The sequence below is a fragment of the Rhipicephalus microplus genome, chromosome 4 (genome assembly GCF_043290135.1).
Source record: "Rhipicephalus microplus isolate Deutch F79 chromosome 4, USDA_Rmic, whole genome shotgun sequence".
NCBI lineage: Eukaryota > Metazoa > Arthropoda > Arachnida > Ixodida > Ixodidae > Rhipicephalus > Rhipicephalus microplus.
In genome coordinates this window covers 43731298-43756047 of record NC_134703.1, presented here as the reverse complement: position 1 = coordinate 43756047, position 24750 = coordinate 43731298, and the positions used below count along the sequence as shown (strand labels likewise).

The following is a 24750-nucleotide window of genomic DNA, read 5'->3' as shown; positions in this document are numbered from 1 at the left end:
TATGAAATGATGTTTCAAGAATGACTCGATGCAGTGCACACTCCGGCAGATCATTGACTACATCAAAAAAATTATTTCAATGCACTTTTTCCTATTAGTCAGCGCTACAAAAGAAAACGGCTCAAGCGGTACGACCGACACACCCCCTTTACGCCACCAGGTAGTTGAAATGCGCGCTTTGAAGCGGTTATCTGCGGCGACCCATAGAAACCCACCGAGCCGTAGCAGGAAAGGTTTCCACGACGTATGGAGAAACAACCACTGGAGCGATCTCGCGTATAGCATTTACGTGTCCCACTGGCAGATTTGGTTTAGATCAATTCGGCTGCTCGCTCCAGGTTTTCAGTGGCCACTCCAGGTCGCCCCTTGAAATTTGCCATTAGGTGTCAGCTAATTGCTATTCAAGCATTGCGGTTACCACGAAGTCAACGGCCACAATAACAGCCACCATCTTCATGCGAACTATTGTATTGTTCGAATTATTTGTTTTTAAGATATCATTAAACTTACGGAACTGAGGAAATGAATAAAGAAGGGTAGTACAATGTTTCATTGTAATGTTGTAGTGCCCACAATGCTCGTAACAGTAACGAAGTACCACTTCTTTATCATCATCATGTTTTCACTTGAGGCATCACTAGTTTTGCATTATTCTCAGCTTCCGGCCTCTGGTCACTATTTACTTTATGAATGTGTGTATGTAGGCATCGAACATGAGGCAAAATCATTTTTTGTGTGTTCGTACCAAGTCTCATAATGCTGCAGAGACAATGTCAATGATGTGCTCCAAGGTGCTTTCAATGCCGCTAAAGAAGTTAGGCAATGGAGGCCGGCAACGGCAACCTCGCAGTGCCAACCGAGACGAAAAGCTTTTGACAGTGCACCTGAGGATATGGCTTCGAATCCTGTAGAATAAATATTGGTTTACTGTACTTCAAAACAGTCTTATTGACAAGTTTTATACTGCTACTTAGAGACATTTAACACCGTGCCTGACTACATATTTTACAATGAATGCACTGTGCGTGGGTTGCGTTTTAGCATGTCGACGGTGTTGAAAATACACGACAATGTACAAAGGTGTACAAACAACAAATCTGTTGTTTTTCCGCGCATGTAGTAAAAACTAGTTTATACTAAGATGCAACTTATACACTGGAAAATATGGTACATGCGAATACAGAAAGTGCATGGGGCATTTGCTGCATTGATCTTTATGAAGCTGGCTGCACTTAAGCAAAAGTTTACGTAGTTTACTACCAGATACTTAGTTCAACACATAGTGAGCAGTGATGTGGAAGCTACACAAGTTTGGTAAGAAGAATTTATATTGAGTACTTAATTATCAGCTTTCATGGTGGCAAATACACACGTGCGCTACGCATGCGGATTTGAATGTGGAATGCAGTAATGAGTTGCAAATAAAAAAATCTTTAAAGGAAGACTACAAAATGAATAATGTTCAAGAAAAATGAGCAATCAGCATAACATAGTTTGATTCTTGATGTGCCGAATCACCTCCACCTTTAATTCAGCTAGAAGAAAAAGCAATTTTGATTACCTATATGCTGGTTAAAATGCCAATATATCCGTAGTTGTCAACACAGCTACAACCGGCACAGCATTGCACACTGTTTATGAATAAAGAATTGTACTTTCGATTCAGTATATCAATTCTTATAATATCTAACGACTGAAGATATCTAAGAAGATATTCTTGGAATTTCTTATAAAAATCTAATGACTGAAGATTACAAAATCTCAATGAGGACAGATACCACAACAATGTAAACTACAGCTAATACATACAAGACAGACAAAACCGATGTGTAACACACTTCTATACACAGTTGTTTTTCACAGAAACCCAGCACATGCTATTTCAGACAAGCTATGAACTTCTACATCACATTTACCCCCTTTACATGCCTGAACAGAGGCAGGTTACTGATCTGCTGCACACGTTTTTATTGCACAGTTATCGATTTGTAAAATTCGTGCTTTTTTTCGTATATAAACTCTAGTTACTTTTGCAAAATCCAACTGAAGGCGTGAAGCTGGGCTCAGTTCAACATCCATTAAAGGAAACAGTGCGGACTATAGAACAAGTTACATGAAATTGTTGAACATGCATGTTCCGCAAAGCCACTGTGAACACACTGCGGAAATGCATCACCTTTGACAAGTCCCCAGACGGACTTCTTGTAGCGAACACAACCGTATATGCACAGGCGAGAACGGTTGTCGGACAGCCGAGCCAGGCAGTAGTGGGATTTGACGCAGAAGGCATCACAGTATGGCACGCCTGTGCTTTGCACGTCGCAGTCAATGGCATAAACATGGCCCGGACGGCTTGCCTTGTGCAGGATCTGATGTGGGAAAAAAATAGTGCACACAAGCTGGTTGTATATGTGAAACATGAAGAAAAATGTTGCATACAATAGCAGTAATATACAGGTAATAAAAAGGAAGTATTTGTTTCTGGTGCATGGTCTGTGAACTCAAACCCATTAAGTTTTGACTATTTTATTGAAGTTAGTTATCCTACACCGTTTCATACTTTATTATTCCATAAGCAAAGCTAAGAGATTGGCAAAAGCAGTGACTAGAAGTGGCATTAAATGCAACTGCAGCAGTACGTTTGCAATGAACTAAAATGCCTACGCCATGAAACAACTCTCTTGGCAGAAAAAAAGATTTTTCCTATCGCTTCTTTTTTTGCAGTGCAGCCAAGTTAGCAGACAAAAAGCTTACAAAGCTGCCTCTCCCTTTGCCACGCCTCGGCTTTATAACGATAGCGTCTTACAACAAATATCCTTTTGCATGTCAGCTACGTGAAGTCCAAGTTTCTTACACAGCGATCATATTTGAACACTTTCTTTCTGGCTCTTAAGCAGATATTATAGCAACACTGGCCCTCAACTTTCAGGCCATGTTGCCAGAATAAAATGCCACAAATACCCTCACCTTCACTGTATGTGTGTGCTATAATGCAACAAAACAAATGCCAATCACCACGTGGGCTGATCATTACACTTGAATATGCAGAGTACTATGCATTAAAATGCGCACAAGAACTTTCAGTCATTTGTCGAATTTTTTCAATAAGTGAGCTCGGGCAACTCAAGTTACATGCTCATGCATTTTCCAGACTCTTTACTCTCATAAGCTGTCTAGATGCATAAATGATAAGTGTACCTGCAAGATTTGTGGTATAGCTCTCGTCTCCTTTTATATTCAATAATAATAATAATGATAAAATAACACGTTCTCACTCAGAGCTTGGTACCTACAAATAACGTTTACAAAGCCTCAGTCACCTGCGTCTCAGTTGTCTGGGCAGCCTTGGCCATGGCATGGTTGAGGGTGACCGTGTAGGTGAGCTGGCGAAGCTGGTTGCCCGTCTCGGGGCAGGGCTGCCAGTTGCTCTCGGTGACATCGTATGTCTTGCGCGAAGTCAGCAGGTCGTGGAAGAAGCGCGACCCCGTGAACAGAAGCGTAAACAGCTGGTCCACAGACATTGGCAGGGTCAGGTTCAGAATCTGCCTGCCTTCGTGCGTTGACGGGCACTCGGGTGGCTCGGCCGTGTCGCTAGAGTCGCTCACGTCCGTTGGCATCTCCGAGTGCTGAGCTTCTCGAGCACTAGCAAACATTTCAGGTCCTGAGGCTTCGTCTTCATCCTCTTCCTCATTGGGAAGTTCCTCCTGGTACATGGTCATTCAGAGGTGTCAGCTGGTCCAAGTATGGCATGTCAACAGAGTGCTCAGCTAGTTGACAAGTGTTCATTCAGAGACAGATCATGCAAACACTGACACCAGAAAGAAATCGACACCACAGATGGCGTGTCGTCAGGCTTAGCTGGTTCACAACTTCAGCCAAACAAGTTTAAAACACGCACAGGGGACAGCAAGAAAGAACACGCAACCACACACACAAAAAGAGCAGACGTGCATACGCATGTTTCTATGTGTCGACATATTCGCACAGTTCATACTTGTTTGCACAAGGTGGTCTAACTTAATGGAGTGACTAGATAATGACCTTTATCAGGAAACTTTGTCCTAAACTCATTTTTTAAGAGTGATCAATTTTGTGGTTGTTGGTGATGCATAACTGAGTACTGTGAAGCCAAATAGGCAGCACCAAGTGAGGAGAGACAGAAGGGACTAGTGCCTTGTGGTGTCTATTGTGCATCAGAGTACTCAATTTAACTTTAAACTTCCCACATTCAGTCAACACACTACATTTACAAAAACGTAAGCAGTTTCCATATTATTTGTGATGCAAAAGAATTGAACCTGTCGTCCGTAATCGTGAAGTGTGATGTGTTTTTAACAACACCGCCAAGTTAAACGTAGTTGGGCAGTGCGATTTCTCCACTATAACGAGTAACTCAGTTGTCCCACAAAAGTCAGACGAGCAGTTTCAAAGGCCCAAGTGTTGGGTATGACATTTCAATGAGCCATTACAGTGGACAAAACAAGAGAAGACAAATAGCAGCCAGAGGAGAGTCTTTGAACACTGAGTGTGCCCCCATGGGGCAGAAAACATAAAAAAGCAGGGACGCGGCAACTTGACTCCATCTATGAAATGTGAAATCTAGAGTTCCGAGCAAATTTAGAACCCAGGCAAATTGGCTTCCCATATGCAAAGCACCCACACGAGAAAAACTTAATGTAGCACTATGTAGAAGACCCAAACTAACTATGCTGCAGGCAACGCTAAATTTTATTAGGAAAGTGATTTACAATAATGAATCACCATCTGTCATTTCTCCACTTTACTTAGCAGTGTTGGTAACTTAGCAAAAGTGGCGCTAAATTCAGCGTGATTCCGTCACCCCGAGGACAAACTATATTTTAGTGTGAACGACTTTTTGATTACGCAACTAGTAAACGTCCCAGGTAAAATTTCTAGATGGTCAAGGACAAGGTTAAATGTTTCGCTCCAACTTTATCTTCACGGAGGATTTACTAATATGACACCTGGGCGCTATTACGAGTAAGTCATTCCGGCGCTCCAAATCGCTTCTCTGGGGAGAAAAAATGTTGAAATTTGATACAGTATAAAAATCGGCGGTTAGATTGCTTTACCATATTTACGCGATTCGCCAATATTTTAACACGAATCGGTCAAGTCCCCGCAAAACGAAAGATTACGTCTTTTTTTTAATAACCTCGATTACACGACGCAAATTTACGCCGATTGTGCTGTGCACGACACCTCAGTGGTGCCGTGGGAGAAAAGTAAAGAAAATACGGGTCTAACTCAGTTGATTTGATGCGGTGACCTAGTTTTCCCAATAAGTTTCCTTCTGATACGCATAGATCGCGTGTGCATTCAATTCAATAGCCGTTAGCAAGATAAGCTTGATCTACACGGAATTGACTGACGTTGTCAGCAAGCTAGTTTTTGAGGTCCGGAAACTTTCCTGTTTACACCCCCTCTCTTTGTTCGTGCTACTCACAATCACAGGCCTCCAGCACGCAGACACGACGCGGCGCAGCTATCTTCAACGTGAAAAGTAACTTTCCCTAGTCCTCTTTGGCAGCTTTCACAACAAAAGCGGTCAGTGGTGAACGAAACTGACGAAACAGACACCAACTAATCACACACGAACTCGCGAAAATATGCGATAAGCCGCCATTTTATGATAGCAATAGCGCTGTATTTAACCCCTCTGACAGGAGGCTTTTGCCGACGCGGTTTCGGTTTCGTTTTCGTATTCGACTTGAACGCACAGTGTTCATTGGAAAGAAAATGCGCGTTTTATCAGAGAAAAAGAATAATTCACGTATTCATCACTTTTTGGCTGTCATTTTCAAAATAAATTAATACAGTATTCTTCGAAAAGTGCTGGTTCGTGCCGCAAGTTCATACAGATGGTTTCTACCCGCTTCTTGGGCAAGACAACAACACTACTACCGTTATTTTTTGGTCAAAAATAACATACAGAGATAATCAGGAATTAATTGCAATAATTTACCTATATCAGAAGAAACGCGTCTGAAGCATACGGCTAGTAGGTGTGCCGACTAAGAGAGGGCGCCACCACCTCCGCCAGTGCGCGATTACTACGGGAATCGCCGCATTGCTCGTGTTACCACACTTTTCCAGGTATCACTATAGTCCATCTGCATTAAGCTCAGGATTTATTATTACACCAGGGCCAACACAAGAACGGCTTTACCCCAGAACTTAGAGCAAGGTTTAGAACCATAGAGTTTTCTATAAATACGCCTGAGGGAACTCTGGCGCTAGTGTTTATGGGAGCTGCATTGCACGGCACTTCAGTTGGCATGGGAATGGTGTGTAGTACACAAATTTGCCTAACCTTCGCACTTTCGGCTCCAGTTGGCGTCGCATGACTTGAAGCTGCCTTGTCACGAAACAACAATCGGCAAATGTTCAGTAGTTACGCTTCACCACGTTCACCTTTTAGGATCACCAATTTAAATCTGTTCGCAAAGTTCACAACGGTTCGTTCTTTTATTTGAAACAAAACTAAAACACAACAATAAAAAAGCCACACGTGCAGGCGAAGCCTGCAAGCACAAAGACAAGACAAATTTGTGTATACTACCTATCATTCTCGTGGTGGCTGAACGATTGCTGCGCCAGTGTCCCCTCTATGGTAGTTAATTTCACGAAACTATGTTTAGAACTACACCAAGACCTATACCAGAACTACAATAGTGCTACATTAAATTCAGAATTCACGCTAGCACAGCAGAATCAGCGCTTCATTAAGCTCTGAATTTACAATTTTTCAATAATATCATGCCCGTATCATACAACAGTTTTTGTGGTTGCCTTAAAGTGTTCTTATAGGGGTTTCACATTACAGTTAATATAGCAGCACAGAACATAAAATGAAAAATTTTGGAGTGCCATTATGCACCAATTCATGTTGAGCATTTTAAGCCATGGCCTGGCGAACTTGTCCGGATGAAAAGCTACCAACACCGTTACTCACAAAGGGGCTAGGTGGCTGAGGACCTGCCTTGAGGGCAGCGGCAAGCCGTCCTCGGCGTGCTTCGTCCTCCAGATACGGCGGTGCGACGTAGTCGTCATCATCACTCGTCAGCCCCAGCTCATCTCCGTAACTGTAGTGGACCCACTGCCACAGTTCCTGTGTTGACATGGGCTGCCCGGAGCAAAGCCACAGTCAGCAGAGCTACCCTGGTGGACGCAGAGGTTGCCCGAGCTGCATTCCGATCTCAGTCCCCGCAAAGTCTGTCCCCTGGCCACACATATAGCTATAGTAGTGGAAGTCGCTAGGTCAGTTCTCCTAAAGAATGAAGAAGCTCTAGCTGTACCATAACGTCTATGCTAAGCAAAAGTGTGTTGTGAAATAGGAGTAATGGACCAAAAGTAATAAACTATTACCAGTGACTGAAGAGAGGTTTTTAATAGTAGTGATTAAAGTTGCTCTTAAAGCTTTTTCTCAACAAGGTCCATGTTTCGATGCCTGTCAAGGTGTAGATGCGCAATGTTGGAGGCCGTGGCATAGCTATTGATCTAATATTCTTCAATATGGGGTGTTGCTGAAGCCATTATTCGAACAAGGGGACTTGTGTTCTGCAAGAATGCAAATTCAAGGCTACAGTTGCAGCCTTGAAGAAAACAAGTCCGCTTGTCAAAATGCTGGCTTTAGCAACATCTTGTGTTCAGGAATTTTTTTACCTCTTCAAGTTTCTATCTTCCTTCAAACTTCTGCCTTTCAATGATCTAATTCGAGATAATGTCCAGCAGTCCTTGTCCAGCAGTCCTATAGGTGTAAAACACATAGTGCGAAGGCCATCACAATGGAATGTGATGGCTGGTGAGCCGACACGTCGCAATGCAATTGAACTGGCTCAACGACTTCCACACCTCCGCGAACTGGCAAATGCCAATGGGGCACAGTCCTCAAGGGTGCTGACACCAGAGTGCAGGAATTAGTGCATGTTCAGCTTACCTGTTCCATCAGCGCATTCTGCCAGATCCGGAACAGCATAAGGTACGTCTTGTCCCGTGCCCCAAATGAGGTGAAGAAGTGCTTCTCGTGGTCTGTGCATACCTGAACTGCATTGGGAATAACTCGGGCAGTCTTCTCCTTAGTCATGCTGGTGACGTCCTTGCACCGGATCACAACCTGTAGTGCATGAGAGCTCCATCAGTGAACTGCAGTAGCACCGAACTGTAAGAGCACTTGCAGCCCGTGTTGTGCATTCCGTTGCCCACATCCTAAATAAAGCTGAACATTTCGGGGCACCTTTTTTTTCTCACAAAAATACTGATCAGGCTTCCTGGTGTTTGCTTTCTGGAAAAGCTCATGCTCACTACTTCCTTATCACGATAGTGTGTTTGATAAAAAAGTACCAGTCACCTGAAAGTCAGAGCATTCATAGTGAAAGCAATATATTATAAAATAGGGAAGCTATTCTCGATATGTTCATTTAAAGGATTGTCCATTTCGACTGTTTCTGGTTAGCTGGAGTTCACGCCTCCTGTTTCTGGTTCTTCTTTTGCAATGTCATTATAACGTCTTGAAGCTTTTACAAGAGTTGACACAAATGAGACGGACAGAATCTGCCTCTACACAACAAATGCAGTCTCCACAGATTCGCGTTTAGCCATGCGAAGTTCAGAGGCTGATCGCATTAGCCCTCAAACTATGTATAATGCAGCTGCCTGCCTAATGCACTGGTGAAGGTTGGCACACATTCGATGCGTCATTTCAAAGCATTGTGGACACATTCATACCCAATGACAGACCAGTCAAGTTTGTTTAAGGGGGGACGCGCCCTTTGAAAACCGAAAAATCGCGAAGAAGTTGATTTTTTGAAAACATTGATTGATATGTGGGGTTTAACGTCCCAAAACCACCATATGATTATGAGAGACGCCGTAGTGGAGGGCTCCGGAAATTTCGACCACCTGGGGTTCTTTAACGTGCACCCAAATCTGAGCACACGGGCCTACAACATTTCCGCCTCCACTGGAAATGCAGCCGCCGCAGCCGGGATATAAACCCGCGACCTGCGGGTCAGCAGCCGAGTACCTCAGCCACTAGACCACCGCGGCGGTTGTTTTTTTTGTTTGTTTGAAAACAACATATTCAGGTAGTATGTCTTATAAACTATCTGTTCTGTAAATATCAATGTTTAATTCATCGTGAAAGTATATCAAATAAATTATATAACATATTACGGCAACCGGCGAGGTTCCAGCGAGCGCTGAAAATACCCCAACTTCGCGCGTTTGCAATTTCACAATCACGCCGCCCAGTGTTGCCATCTTGGTCTTGTTTTGCTCGTGAATTCTTTCGGCCATTTCCTCACTTATTATGCCGGCATTGTGCTGAGGGGGTTCGGTGCGTCGACATGTTGAACATCGAGATGACATCGCGGCTTTCTCAAGTAACAGCATGCATTCCGCCAAAGTAAGTATGACCGGTGGGCACACTGAGAAAAGCTCCAAAGCTACATCAGACAACAGGACAGTGCTGTGTCTTGTCGTTTCTTTTGTGTTGTTTTGTTGCGCCAAAGGTTACTATAGACAAGCTCCAACTACATAGCTTGTCAATGCATTGTGTTGTAACGAAGACTCACATTTGTCTCCCAGCGGAATATGTTGGCGTAGAAGCAGATGAAGTTCTGCGTCACATACAGTCGCCCATGCACAAGAATGTCCCTCTGCAGGGCGCATGAGTAGTCTGCAGAAAAAAACGGGCCCTCGTCATTGGCTACATTAATTCTTTTGCAGAGGTCAGTGGTATAATACACAGCTTCTTTCACATATCAATTTAAAAAAGCTAAACAACCCCAAAGCAATGACAGCACGGTCGCCATCGATTGCAAACAAAGATAAAGCTGTTCAATTCAAAAGAACAGAAAAATGAGATCATGCTTGACGTGAATGGCAGGTCACAGGTGGTTTATGTTGACATTTCTATCAAGGAAGGTTATTAAACTAGAAGGTTTCTTTACCCCAAGCAGCAAGTTGCGCAGTACACAACATGTTTCATTAATCCCACTCGAATACTATCAGTGACAAATTGCACAGGGGTCATTGCAGTAAAGAAAGAAATCTGATGAACACTATGCTGAGAGCTTATTTGAGCTTGATTACATTCCTGCAAAAGTTAGTTGAGAAGCATGTATTCTAGCATGGCTAAACAGAGTCGTACCGACAATGAGTCGCTCTGTCTCGGGCAAGTCCTTGAAGAGCCGTTTGAAGTCTTCACTGCGCGACTTGTACGTCGGATTCAGCATCTACAAAGTAAACCCAAGAGATACATTATTAGAAGTCACTGCTAAACAGTGATTAATGTTTAATTTTGCCTATGTCCTGAACAATCTATACCATAATCAATCATGTGATCGTTGACAAAATATAGGCAAAAAAAAGAGCAGCTTTAGTGTCATGGCCACTGGATGAACAAAAACCCGGCTAGCTGCGTGCATTGGAAACAATTATAAAGACTTTGTTAATTTAGCATTGTAACAGTATTGGCCATAAGGAGAATGTAGCCACACTGTTCCCAGTTACATCAGATAAAGTCATCCACACAAATACCTACTTTATTAGTGACAACATGAATACTACGCACTAAATGTACTATGAAATACCACTTTTGTTGAGAATTTGATGGTTATATTCAGTAATTCACAAGTGTTTACATGAACAGAACAGTAAAGCTTAGTAGAATGGACTCCGAATAAGCTCGCCTAGTTGCTCAACAAGATTATTCAGTTCTCTCTCAGCAGAAAACAGGACATGCGCAGCTTTTCTTGCAGTTGTGAACACCTAATTTAACTCTGCAGTATTAAAAAAAACTGTGCTCACTTGGGCGCGTCTTTTTGGAGCATCTCATGCAACTATCGCGACCGGGAAAATCATGATCATCAGTTCCACAGTCTAGAATCTGCTGCCTCTCATTCTTCTACACAATAGAATTATGCAGCAAATCACTTCTTTTTTCATTCAGTGGCAGTGCAATACTTAAATGTTAATAAAACTCTCTGTAAATGTAGAAAGGATAAACTTACATTATACCAGGATGAAGTCTTCTTTTTCTTTTCAAGCATCTTGTTGCTTCCTTTACTGTCTGTAGATTTTTCAAGGCTTCGGGATAAGGGATCACGCGTCCCTTCCGGACTAGGCCGTGGTGACGTCCCGATTTCATAAGGACAGCCAAGGAGAGAGGGTGGTGGTAGAGGCTGCACAACACGCATACCAGGTCATTTGTACGTGCTACTCACATCAAGTCGAACAATCATGAAATAGGTAGGCCGCGAAATTATACAGGCTGGTATTGCAGTCTGTTCGTGACAGAATATGAGTGCATTCCTCTAACAATGTGCAGACTTTCTGAAGTGGCCCTCAAGTTTCGCTTCAGTGCCTATGTCATGCGGTCTGACTCTGACATTCGTTGCAAGCTACCGAGAAAATGGTGGCCCACAGCAATTAACCCATAATACTGCCTTTCCATCCCCAGAGTGCCCAGCGAGGAAAATACAGCAGTCACTGCTTTGAGCCGAGTGAGACAGGTATGCCGACTTAGGACCACAGCAATAGGTTGGATGTGTTCTATAGATCGTAAATTCTAACTGAGAGTCCCAAGGTCACCCGGCACACATCATGCAGAGAGTAAGAAAATATGAGTGAGCACTGAGATGAAGCAGAGAGACTGCAAGAAGAAATGGTGCACTAAATACCATGACTGCTAACGTGTACATGTTACGCTTGGCATACAAATTCACTCAGATATTGCGATTGTGGGCGAAAGATCATGCATACTGTCGATGGTCATGTCAGTGCTGACCTTGTTCGAACGTCTCAAAGGCAAGGGTGCTGCTACGAAACACACTTTCTGTGCCAGTTTACCTCCAATAACAGCACATGCTTGTATAACAAGACAACATACAGTAGACTTCCAGTAAACGGAACCTGAATGGTCTGGGAAAATATGTTCCATTTAACAGGAGTTCCGTTTACTGAGAGGTGAACAGAGGTGCAGAATACATGCCCGAAACCAAGCATTGCAAATTCAATAGTTCCATTTGAGCAGTTGTTCCATTTAACAGATTTTAATTTACTCAGAGTCTACTGTATATTCATTTTGATTGTACCGTCCCTCTTGAATTCATTCTCTCTCAAAAATAAAACCTTGCGTCGATGCTTATTTTCGGATGATCCTGTCGAAAGAGGAGGCTAGCAGGCAGCGTGGGCCAAAATTCTTTCACTTTAACCAACAAACCTCAGACTTGCGGATTATTATGCAATTCACTTGCTCATTTGAGGTGAAAGTAAGCGAATTACCTGCGAAGACCGGGATGAGTCCGACGCCCGGTCCAAAGATCCTTGGCTGTCGCCCACAGCAGTCGCAATCTCTGAAGAAGCATCGGGTGATGGCACAGTAGCAACAGATGTTGCCGTGCGCTCCACATCAAAACACGGGGTCCGAGCGCCCAACTGCGGGCTCTGACTTGGGCTTGATGGCGATGGACACCTGCGGTGCAGAGCGATGGTAAAGCCATTGACCAACGTTATTGTCATGGCACATTACATAAGTCCTGCAGTCCGTGAGTGCAAAGTGTGAAGCGGCAGCTGACACGAATTCATAGGAACAGTGATGCTTTTCAGTTGAAGTTTACATGTCCTGGGTGCTTCTGTTGTTCAGAAATGTAGTAGCAGTGCTTCCGGAATCAAGTCAGCATTTTGCATTTGTAACCATGCATTCCAGTTGGTTTTGACATACTGGGATTGTACTAGGGCCACCCATTCACATTGCAGCAATAAATGGAATATTCCTTAGGCGACTTTAACTGGAAGCTATTCAGCTGGTTATTTCAAGATGGTCTGAATATGCATTGTAGTTTGCTGAGATCATTTTCCTTTGAGTATGGTATAGGATACCGCAAGCCGCTTCACTCTCCTTGCTCCTGTTTTTCCTATATCCATATGAATCCAAGGCGCTTGATAGAATGTCGAAGCACAATAAAAATAGGCCCATCAAGGATGATCCTCAACTGCACCTTTGGGTAGCATGTTCACACAAACTTTCATGTGCAGAAAGTGTTACTACAGAAAACTGTCCCAAATGACAGCTGCTTAGCACAGAACTATGTAAGCTCTTATTATTCATGCAGTGTACTATGCCATATTGTTATCATCACAAATTGACTGCCCTCAATAAATAATGAGGTGCTAACAATTAGGAATATTTACGCAACTCTTAACACATCTGCAGAGAATGGCTCAGCTACAGATGCAACACCTAGCTGCTGACTCTTATGTGATGTAGTTTTGCTATATAATATTGAACAATAAAAACACAGCGCTGTCAACACACCTGACTGATAACCTACAGTAACTCTCTGATGCTATCAACGGAAGGGCATTAAACTATGTATGTTGATGACTCAACATTATATAACGCTACCCAGTGATGTGTAGCAAAAAGGACACAATTTGTTCACCTACTTTGTCTTGGAAAATGGCTTTCTGCGGAGCCTTGTCTCTAATGCTAATGGGAGCAATTGACTATGCTGCAGTAAGGGTACAGATAAACTAGAGCAATTCTTTAGTTTGAGATAGAAGCCTTAATATATTAAACAGTGCTGAGAAATAAAAAATTTACAGCAATAAATAACCCATACAAGGCACTGAATTAGATCTGAGCATAACATTTCAAAGCAAGATTCCTTTTTTTACATTGAAGGTAATATAAGCCAAAATATAGCAATTCTCAAGACTTCACCTAATTAATGGAGACAATGCAGTTACACCCCCACGGGCATGCCTCGGTTGCAAACCCACCTGGCAGCTTCATGCCGATTGTTATGCAGCGACACCTGGAGAGTTGGGGAGCCCTCAGGTTTCCTCCTGCACAATGCGTACTCGTACGTTCAAGACAGTGAATCGCTATTTGAAAGTGCAACTAACAGTTAAAAAAATAACTACCAGGAACATGTAAATTCACTGAGGTTCCCCAGCCAGAAATTCACAAAAAAATGAAGCCATAGCCTAATTAAAACTGCACACATGATAGAAGCTGTACCATAGTTGAATAAATGCATAACAACCACACAAGTGCACCACAGCTGGAGAGAATACTTCCTTTCATACAAAATTCCCAAATTACGGGCTTGTGAGTAAGCTCACTTGCAATCTTAAAAAGCTCCTAAACCACAAGTTCAAATTTCATTGAGGTGTTGCACTTGCACACAAGTCTGCTATGAACACGTAGCTGTGGGAATTTTTCAAAACAATGATATTACAGCAGAGTAGTTTAATAGCAGAGTGCTAAAGCAGTGTCGTAATAGCGGATATACATGCCTCATGATCCAAATGCGACCCTCGTTTGACGGCACCCTGAACTGAACGTGTTAACTTGAACTATTAAAATCTCTCTCTCACACACACACACACAAACATGCACACACACCCACGCACGCACGTGCACATTGAAGTCGCAGGGAAAACCATAACATTAGCTTTTAGCTTTCGTCTGGGAACTGGCTCTTTCATAAAGGCTGAATCCGCGCTGAAAGCACAGAATAAATGTTATGTTTTTAACAGTTGCATCCTTTCATATACTCAAAGCAGTCAGCCAGGAATATTCATTCGAAACAATGTATATATTGTCACGGATACACCTTGTTAAAAATGAAACTGTTTATATGGCTGAACTTGTGGCGTGACCTGCAATGAGCAATACGCGGTGTGAACTGTGCCGAATATTGCCGGACGAAGCTGGTGGCGCGGATGTGGTTACCCTCTGTGCGACTTTCGTGGGTGCGGAAAGATATAGCGTAACACCCCGGTGCGTCACATCGGCAAACGAGGGACTGGACTGATGAAGTGCAAAGCGTTTATGTCTCCCTTGGAAGGACAGATTGAATTTCACTTTGAGCTCAAGGATTTATTTTGGCCTTTTCCAGGTTGGGCTCGATCTTGAGTACGCAGGGTGGTCTCCTTCCCAGTTTGCACAACAGACTGTTGAAGTGCAATTTTCTGACAAGTGCTCACTGAATCTACATTTTGCGCAAGTAGGACGCCTTCTGCAGCTTTGCGACCCATGTCCAAAGCGCTGGCATTTGAAACATTGACAAGGATTTGCCATATAAGGCCTGACATAAAGCTTACAGTAGCTGGTTTTGATTGATTGTAGTAAGTCACTGGTACCGAAGGTGACAGTTATGTGTTTGGCGAGTACTTCCCTATTGTCTCGTATAATTATTCTCTAGACCTTGACTACATTCTGGTCTTTCCAGCCTTTTAATAATTCACTTTCAGGCAGTTGAAGGAGGTCATCATCAGAGACTACACTGTGCACTGTATTCATTGGCCTGTGTGAGCCTACTGAAAATGTGACGTCCTCAAATGCTACGAGTTCAAACAGATTATCATATTGGAGCTTGTCCCGTGCGCTTGCTGGATTCCGTGCCGACCGGTTGTGCCCTCGCGATCTCCGACATCAGCGTAGCTCTGACCGACTGGACTCGCTCTACGCCATCTACTGACGCCGACAAGAGCTCTCACAAGTGGTGCCCCGTCCTCGGACTCCTGTGACGGTGTTTACATCTTTCCTATCTCTCCTATTCCCTCGATATGTCGTCGGGCTCGCTCTCTGGCATACTGTTTCTCTCTCTCTCTCTACACCTTTATTCCTATCCTTTTAATCCCTCCTCACCCCCATCCCTTGTGAGCTACTGTTGAGGTGTCGCTCCCTGAAGCAGACAGTTACGGGGCTCACTTTTTTCTTCCTTTCTCTCTCAGAACCACTTAGTAGTTGTCGCGTACCTCCAAAGGGAGGTCGCCGCTTCCCAACTTAGTTACATCGCAGCCTGGGCCAATGGCCTCTGTGAGCATTTTTGAGACAAGAAAAGGTGACAATGATTGGACCGTTTTGTTTTATTTTTGGTTGTGCGCAATATGATACTTGGGGAAGGACTGTTTTCGTTTCTGCAATGTGAAGGTTTCTTCGGTGTGCCACCTTTTCGGGTGGTGATCAGGGCAGTTTGGGGAAAAAAATGCGTCATATTGGAAACATATTATTTGGTGGCGATGGTGGCCACCCACTACCGAGCTCAACAAGGGGACCCTGCAAGGTAGAACACATGAAAACGCCAATCATGCATCGCCGCTATAACCATATATAACCATCAAGTTTGAGCAATTACACAGGGTTAACCCTAGCCGCTAGGAAATTCGGAAGTAAATGGAAAAGAGACAATGACAGGACAGATAAAAAGTAGGTGATAAATACGAAGATTTAGGGAGAAAGAGAGATAGGAAAAGGTAACTGCCAATTTCTCCTGGGTGTGTCAGCCCTACGGTGTCGTCTACGTGAAGCCGGGGCCAAAGGGGTGCGTTGCCGCTGCCGGGGGGCCTTAATGGACAGTACAGCCAGCGTCGGCTCAACCCCCAGGATCCGCTTTCCCCGGACACGACTAAGCCACGCACGGCGAAGCGCGGGAGGAGGTCGGTCCCCCACAATCCTTCGGTTGGCTCGGGTCGACGATGACGCCACTCGCTAAACGCCTGCTTGTGCAGATGCCCATTGCGTACCCCCCTCCCCCCCTTTTGTTTTTACTTAGTATTGACGCACTTTGCGGAAGTGCCCGACACGTATGGGACGGAAGCACTAGCGTTTCTGCAGATGAGGTCATGAGGACACGCTAGCAAACAGAATCCACGTTCCGAAACGTATGTTTGGTTTCTCGCGATTCGTCAGCCACCATGATTTCGCCCTTGCCGCCCTGACGTTTGGTGACGAAATCATAGCACCTGGTCCAGTGGGACAGCGAACGTTTCCAAAGTGGGATACTTCTGATTGACTGAATGTTTTTTATTTCAATTTTGTGTCCCTGGTATGTTACCAATTTTGTGTCCCTGGTATGTTGTGTCCCTGGTATGTTAGTTTTTTTTCTTTTTTTTCCCTACAGAACGAACTGCTCCCATGAATGCGCACTGTCCGCCACGGCACCGAGAAGCTGGCTTTCCCCCCCAAGCTCAAAAGCCTAGTGGCTGAACTATACGCGTTTCAGAAACGCCGAATGAAAATTTGCAATAATAATAATAATAAGAAGAATAATAAAGAATTTCCACGCCGAATATAAAAGCCGGCTTTGCAGAAGAACTGCAGCATGCGCCCTGTAAAAATGCACAAAAAATGAAATTGTGAAAAAAAAATGCGTTCTACACGTGCAAACATGAATTATGACGAACAATGCGATTCAATAGAGAGGAGAAAGAAACAATGCACACAACAGGTACACAGCACTAATAATGCTGAAGAAAGAAGAGACACAAACTTAACACGTACAACAAGCAGTGCAACGCAGTGCAGCATTCTGATGGCAAAACCACACATATTTCTATTTTTCTACACACGAAGTCGCATGCGGAGCAACACGAGTGTTCAGGAAAGGAAGACACATGTGGTGGCACATCCTGGAGACGCGTTTTCACATTGAAAGATTTATACTAAGTGAACGTAACTTGACGATATCGTAAAACGTGGACCAACGAAGCTGAAATAGCTCATTGAGCAATGTGACTTGTCGTGCAGGGTGGCAATGATGCGTCCAGTCAATATGCAGAAGCGGTATTGCACTGTCAAGTACGACAAATTAAAAAATTTACAAGAAGCAAGCGCATTGGGTGTAGTTGTGGTTTTTCTGCATGCGCAACAGCGAGATCACTACGCTCTTGTATATTGCTGTCTAGGATCTGATCTTGGCAAGCAGTTAGCTTCGCGACATCGTCTAGCGAGACCCAACTCACTTCTTGCGGCGGCGAGTCCGCTGGCCGGTCGGTTCAGCGTTGGACGCGGCGTCCGGCTCGGCCGACGTCACCACCGTGGCTGCCATTGCGTTGGCCGCTGGTGTCGTGGCGGGTGGCGAGGCTGCCGGCCTCGGGCGAAGCCGGTCCGACGCCTCGGCCACCGGTGCGGGGCTACGACGATGCAGCACGCGAACCTTATGTCAGCGCGTGTGGCTAGTTGCCCTGTCTAACTTCACTGTCCTTCGCTCTTAAAAAACAAACAAACAAAAAAAACCTGCTCTCCACTAGTTGCTCTGTCACGTTTCTGTACCTTGCCATAATCAACCCGCTTCCAGTTCTCCGCCAGTTGCCCTGTCGAACGTTTTTGCATCTTGCCCCAACAGGCCCGCTCCCCGCATTTCACGCTAGTCACCCTCTCAGACATTTCTGTACTTTGCCATAACAAGCCAGCTCTCCGCGTCCTGTTTTGCACTAGTTGTTCTGTCTAACGTTTCTATATATTGCCCTGTTGAACCCGCCCTCTGCTTTCGCTTGTTACCCTGTCCAACATTTCTGTACCTTGCCGTAACCTGCCGGCTGCCTGCTTTCCGCTATAGTTGTCCAGTTCAACGTTTCTGTAGCAAAGCATGACATTCGGGCTAGTGGGAAACAATTCATTCTAAATGCAAAAAGTGAAGCGCAACACGGAACAGGAACTATAGAAAAGAGGATGACGACCCAGATGCCAGTGTCATCGTTCTCTTCTCTAGTCATTGTTCCATGCTGTGCCCCACGTTTTGCATTTAGAATCAACGTTTCTGTACCATGCCATAACCAGCCCGCTCCCGACTCTCCGTTCCTTGCTTTCCACTAGTTGCACTGTCCAACGCTTCTGTACCTTCTCCAAACACGCCCGCTCCCTGCTTTCTGCTAGTTCTGTCCAACGTTGACGTACTTTGCAATACCCAGCCCGCTCCTCGTTCCCTGCTTTCCACTAGTTGTCCTGTTTAACAATTCTTTACCTTGACATAACCAGCCAACTTTCCGCTACTTGCCTGGTCCAACTTTTCTGTAGTTTGCCTTAACCATCCCGCTCTCTGCATTCGCTAGTTACGCTGCCCAACGTTTCTGAACCTTGGTAGAACATCCCGCTTCCCGCTATCTGTTTCCCGTTAGTTGCCCTGTACTACGTTTCTGTACCTTGCCATTTCCGCTCCCCGCCTCTGTCGCTGTTACTTTCGCCAGGCGCACATGTACCGACACGGCGCTCTTCTACCTTTCCTCTCTTTTAATTCCCTTACACCTTCCCCCAGTGCATGGTAGCAAACCGGACGCGCGTCTGGTTGACCAGCTTGCCTTTCATTTCTTCCCTTCCTCCTCCTCCTTACTTTATTCATCGGTCTGGTAAAGTGTTCTGGAGTTTTTTTACATCGCATCTATATATCGTCAGTTCAGCGCCTGTAGTACATCACTTGAATGCCACCAAGCTTTGATACCTCTGACCTTGCCACGTCTTTCCTACGTATGCTTGCGCAACAAAACCTTGTCTTTTATTATATTTCCTATAGATAAAAATTATCAGGAATGACGCGCTAGTTGTGCCACGCTATAGAATCAGCAGACACAAAATCTGTACATTAAACAACAGACGACACGCAGACAAGATCGCAAATGCTTTGACAAACACCACAGATAAGAACCAGTTAAGCACAGTCAAGGCAACGGGACTTTTCAAAGCGCACGACGCAAAGACAAAAACACCGACAAAGAACAGTGCAACAAAAAGAAGGAAAAGACCGTACCTATCTTTTCCAGCAAGCTAATAAGCACGGTATCACTCACGTGCATTGTAAGCACGTGCTGTAGTTCCAAGTTTCCAAAGTTTTGCAATATCGATTCATTTCTTATCACCACCGCGGTATCGGCATAGCTGCATTGTCATGCAGCTGAGACACGAGTTTCCCGCGTTTGAATCCAGGTCGCCGCGACCGCATTCAGGTACGGACGTAACGCAAAAACAATTACCTACATGTCCGCCAATACTTACACAGTTCAGTGCATGCGCAGTAAGTTGCCGCCGAGGAAGACTCGCGAGTAAACGAAACAACTTTATTTACAGTCCAGCAAAGCTGGTTTCGGTGCCTCGGCCTAGGTATGAGCCACGAGCACGAAATAAGAGAAGTGTTTGCGATCTATACGTTCATTCGTATAGCACTACGATACAAAGGAACGCCGAACGTATTTGTTTGTCAAGAAAATTTTCTCTGCGGTTATGGGAAACATAAGGTCTGAGGTTCGGACCCTGGACCAAAACCATTCCGGGACAATCGCTACACGAGCTAACCTGAGACCAACCCGGAAAAAAAAAACCCTGTTGCAGTGGCTCGAATCCCGGAGCAGGACGAACTTTTCTTACTACTGACAAAATGCCCCGCGAGAAACTCGGCTGGACCGCCATTCTGCTGCACGCGATGCATCCTGGAAAGTATGGAAGAGACTGCGCAGTTGGCCACTGCATGCCCTGTGCCGCCCCAGCCTCAGCGATCAACTCTGGGCCGTCCAGCAGGCCCGCGAGGCGGCGGTCGGGCAAGGTCTTGACGTCCCCAAGCGGGAGACCTAAGTCCCGGTCGGCGAAAGCTCTGCCAGACTTCCAATAGAGTTGTTAGCAACCAGCCAACCAACTGCACGTTTTGCGAGCTGCCGAACGCACTCTACCACACGACTTGTGAATGCAACAAGAGTCCCCAAACAACGCATATTCATGAAATCACCAATGGAAGTCACAGTTGACAAGCCCGAATCTCGAGGACCACCTACAGCAGGTGAACAGGGCTACAGGATGTCAGCGTTGAAGCTCGCGGCTACTTGGACTGCAGGTAGAGCCACCTACCTCCGGGCGTAAACAGCCCGGTCTAGACAATGAGCTTTGATTCTCTCGCTCTTCTCCCTTCATTGGTTTGTGCAGCACTGACCTGGCAGAGGCATAACGTTCAAGACAAGATTTGAATTATTATTACGTGTGTTCATTTCAGTATTGTCCCACGAGACTCGGCTTTGCCACCTGCAAAATCATCTTGAGCACATCCAACGTAAACTCATGAAATAGTATATATATACATATATATATATATATATATACATACATATATATATATATATATATATATATATATATATATATATATATATATATATATATATAATACTGCGGACACGTAGTCCGAGCAGGGAGGGCAAATAAAATGGTACAACAGTGAACATGTCGAAAACAAAAAAAATAAATGAAACAAGAACACTAACACAGAAATTAAGTCATTACGTTTGGCGAAACGCTACACAAAGAAATTAATAATAATCAACATTTTGGTGTCAATTCGACTGCGCAATACCATTCAGTTATTGTACGGGGGAAAAAGAATTTTTAAATGTATTCGTTCTCGCGAAGTAGGGTAATAATGCATCTTGTCTATGGTGACGAGTGATTCGGGTTAATAGGGCGACAGATATAATGATGAGTCTAGGGGTGTATTGTTCATGTAAACTAGTTTAAGAAATTCCATTCTGTTGTTTCTGTCTTCTCAAATCGAGTGGTTGCTGTTAGAATTCATAACCGTCATAACCGGCCAGCGCTCTCTCTCTCTCTCTCTCTCTCTCTCTCTCTCTATATATATATATATATATATATATATATATATATATATATATATATATATATATATATATATATATATATATATATATATATATATATATATATATATATATATATATATATATCAGAAAGATTTAACGGCCGTAAACATGCAGCGTCAGGAGTATCGGCACCCTCGCCAATAGCGTATAGCCCATATTGCGGCTTTACTACAGAGAAGACCTACAACGGGATCCTGCAAGAAGTGTCCGGTAACAGCAGCACCAGCGCCTTAATACTGTGACGTTACTGTCGAAGTCTTCACGCTAAATATGCAAATAAAAATAGGAAGCAAGAAAAGCTCCTTCGTCGTAATTATGTAGATAGATGCCTGCACACTTATGTCAACAGATGAGTGAAGTAAGGTGAAGCTGTTGAATTCATTCATTAAGTTGACTAGCGTCAGAAATCCCCACCTACTGCTCGAGAAGCCTTCGCTTTGCGGTGTGCTACATAAGACAAAGACAGAAAAAAAAAACAGAAAGAAAAGAAAGAAAGAAGGAAAGAAAGAAAGAACGAAAGAAAGAGAAAAAAAAGAAAAAAAAGAAATAAGGGGCATCGTACACAGGCTAGGGTAGGTGGTTTGGTTTAGTAGTTAATCCCCAACATCGTGCACTCTCAATTTTTTTTTTTTGGGGGGGGGGGGGGCATTTGGCACTCAACACTATGAACTGAAGTGCTACCGTCACCAGCAATCGAATCGGAGACGCGGCACTCAGCAGCAGGGCGACATACATACGTTCCCAAGCCACTAGGGCCGATGACGAAGCTCGTCCATTACCTGACGAATAATATGTCAGCAGTTTGGAGAGTGTTGCTGCTCCAATAGAGGCGCACCATTACGAAGACACAAAGCTGCGCACAACGGTCGGCGCCAGGGAAGATGAAGACTAGCACCTATAAGGTGTCACACCACCACGATGCGGGAAGACGCTGAAATCAGCTCCGAGCGCAGGCACCTCACTAGGCGCGCACACAAACACATCTTGGCCAGTTGAACGAGCGGACAAAGAAAGAGCCGCGGTTGGCGCGAATCGCCGCTTCTCTCTTGCAAAAATGCACGCCGCTCCTGTGTCAGCAGCGCATTCACAGATCAACGTAACGTATATATAGTGGCCTAAGATCAAGCGCGCGCACAAAGACGCCGTTTCAACACGCCCCTCTCCCGCAGGAGGCCGGCGAAAAGCTTCTGTGCAGATACCGGCCGATAAGGGTCAGCCGAGCATCAATCCTGCACACGTTCTCAATATATCGAGTGGCGCTTTAAGGGGCACGTTCTCGGCGAAACGTGTCCCCTTTATCGCCAAGAAACTGCCGCCGACCAAGCGCGCGCGAGCTCCACGGGAAAAAACGCTTACGTTTCCCACTTTTGCAGCAATTGTCTGGACCCGAGTATGCCGCGTTTCTGAGCTCCGATGAGCGAACTCTAAACCCGCCGATTCGGTCGCCGCCGACAGGGCGACGACATTATTCAGCCCGAGGCGAATGAAACTTGAGATATATACTCGAACGAGAAGGCAGACTCTTCGAGAATAGTATACGATACAACTGCAATATGCTGCACGACATCGATTGAGACTACCGAAAATTTTTAGGTACCGCTTTTAGGTACCGCAAAGGGGATAAATATTTACGTGCCACGTGACCACCACCTGCTCCCGCGTGACCATCTGTGCATAACGTCACGACACACGCAAGTATAACTTCTTGGGAAGTAGCACAACAACTGGTTTAGAGTGCATATAATCATATAATAAGCTATTTAGCACGCTCCGTGCGGGTACTCCTAAAATTTTGAGAACAATGACCTTCAGATAACGCAAAATAATTATAGTAAATTATCTCAAAAGCAGAAAATATACTGTCTTTTAAAAAAAGTTCTGTTAAGCAATTCACTTTACGCGCAAAACATATGACCGAAGCTCAGTACCAAAGCGCAAGTGTCAAGAAAAAAAGGATGTAATTAAAAGCAGGAAAGGGATGGGGTGACAAAATTTCAGACATGGATTCAGAGGCGACGGTTACGCATATTATACATTGCCTGAAATATAGAAGACCTCATTCTGCATTAAGTGGTAGCTGTGACGCTAATGAGAGAGTTTAATCGGTGTAATAAACGATAACGAAAACGGGGATCTATACTCCTTTCTGGAAGTGTTTGGCAGCTGGGACAGTTAAGGGGCCCCGAGGTGTATATATATACTTTGCCAGTGAACCAGCAGGCTGATTATCAGCGGCGATAACAACTCCGAAGTCTTCGCTAAAGAATAAAAATAATACAAAAAACTCGGAGTCCGCTTGAGCTTCGCCTTCAAGGGCACGAGCGCGATAGCGTAATAGGGTCCCTGCGCATCGCCTTCTCAATTGCTAGCCTTGCTTCCATTCTCGGCTCATGCCTCAATCACACCGAGGAAACGAACGACGGTGCGCTTAACATTAAGGGAAGTCTTAGAATGCCTTCTACAAGTGCACTTTTCAAGTGTCCACTACATCATAATTCCTCTTGCGCATATCGAAGTGCCTGCGACGCGTTCAAAAGGCAACAAGCGAACCCACGAAGCTGCTTCTTACGTCGACGCTTTTTGCAGCTGACGAAGCATGAATATGCTTGAGCGATTTGTAATGGGCGGGCATTTAAAGCGTCCACTTGTTGCGCAATTCGCACGCAGTGACACCTGGCGTGATTCCGCGCCTCTGCCACGTATACGCACACATTCGTTAAGGAGACTTTTTCCACATCACATTCACAGTGTTTTTTTTTGTTTTTTTTTTCGAAGCACTTTCAATCAATTGTGTGGCTTCGCGGTAGAAAACCTGCCTGTTAGATTCTCACTCAAACAGAATTTTTCATTAGTTCTTGAATTTGCATCTTTCTCGATTTCTCGGCCATGAAAAAGACGATTTCTCGCTCACAGCCAACGACGCCGACACTGCTATTTTCGCGAAACGAGCTCTTATATAGGCAATGGTAAAAGCCTAACAAATATGCGTAGTCACCGTAGTGTAATCCAAAATATGGTCCCTACTAGAATACGGACACGAGACGTTTCACCTCCGTACATTAAACTAAACACCTACCGCACGAAGCTGTGTTCAAGATGAGTTTCCCCCATAGCCCAAAATCTATATTTCCGCGGGTCCTATGTGTTTCCTGCAGACACATCCATTTAATGCACACTTAAATAATGCCGTCCTTATTAAAAATCTCTGTATGTTATTACAGTAATTCAACGTTTCCGTAAGATTCTCACGGAAAAGTATGCCAATTATATGAAATACGTATTATATTTACACCAATT

At 44.4% G+C, this 24750-nt stretch overlaps 1 protein-coding gene across 7 annotated transcripts in view; it reads right to left on the bottom strand.

Annotated features, from left to right (window-relative positions):
- Nucleotides 1–24750, bottom strand: part of LOC119171928 (protein Aster-B) — a 117743-nt gene that overhangs the window by 11818 nt on the left and 81175 nt on the right. For 3 of the 7 annotated variants that reach the window (XM_037422818.2, XM_075892649.1, XM_037422819.2), the window contains exons 3-12: nucleotides 17782–17952; nucleotides 13810–13875; nucleotides 12310–12499; nucleotides 11037–11207; nucleotides 10175–10259; nucleotides 9597–9700; nucleotides 7961–8137; nucleotides 6977–7147; nucleotides 3321–3704; nucleotides 2177–2369 (exon numbers count right to left, since the gene is read on the bottom strand). In XM_037422818.2, coding sequence (XP_037278715.2) covers nucleotides 2177–2369; nucleotides 3321–3704; nucleotides 6977–7147; nucleotides 7961–8137; nucleotides 9597–9700; nucleotides 10175–10259; nucleotides 11037–11207; nucleotides 12310–12499; nucleotides 13810–13875; nucleotides 17782–17952 — 1712 coding nt within the window. Of the gene's footprint in view, nucleotides 1–2176; nucleotides 2370–3320; nucleotides 3705–6976; nucleotides 7148–7960; nucleotides 8138–9596; nucleotides 9701–10174; nucleotides 10260–11036; nucleotides 11208–12309; nucleotides 12500–13809; nucleotides 13876–17781; nucleotides 17953–22232; nucleotides 22451–24750 lie in introns of those variants that run through there. The other 4 variants (XM_075892650.1, XM_037422823.2, XM_037422822.2 and 1 more) reach the window with 4 other exon arrangements.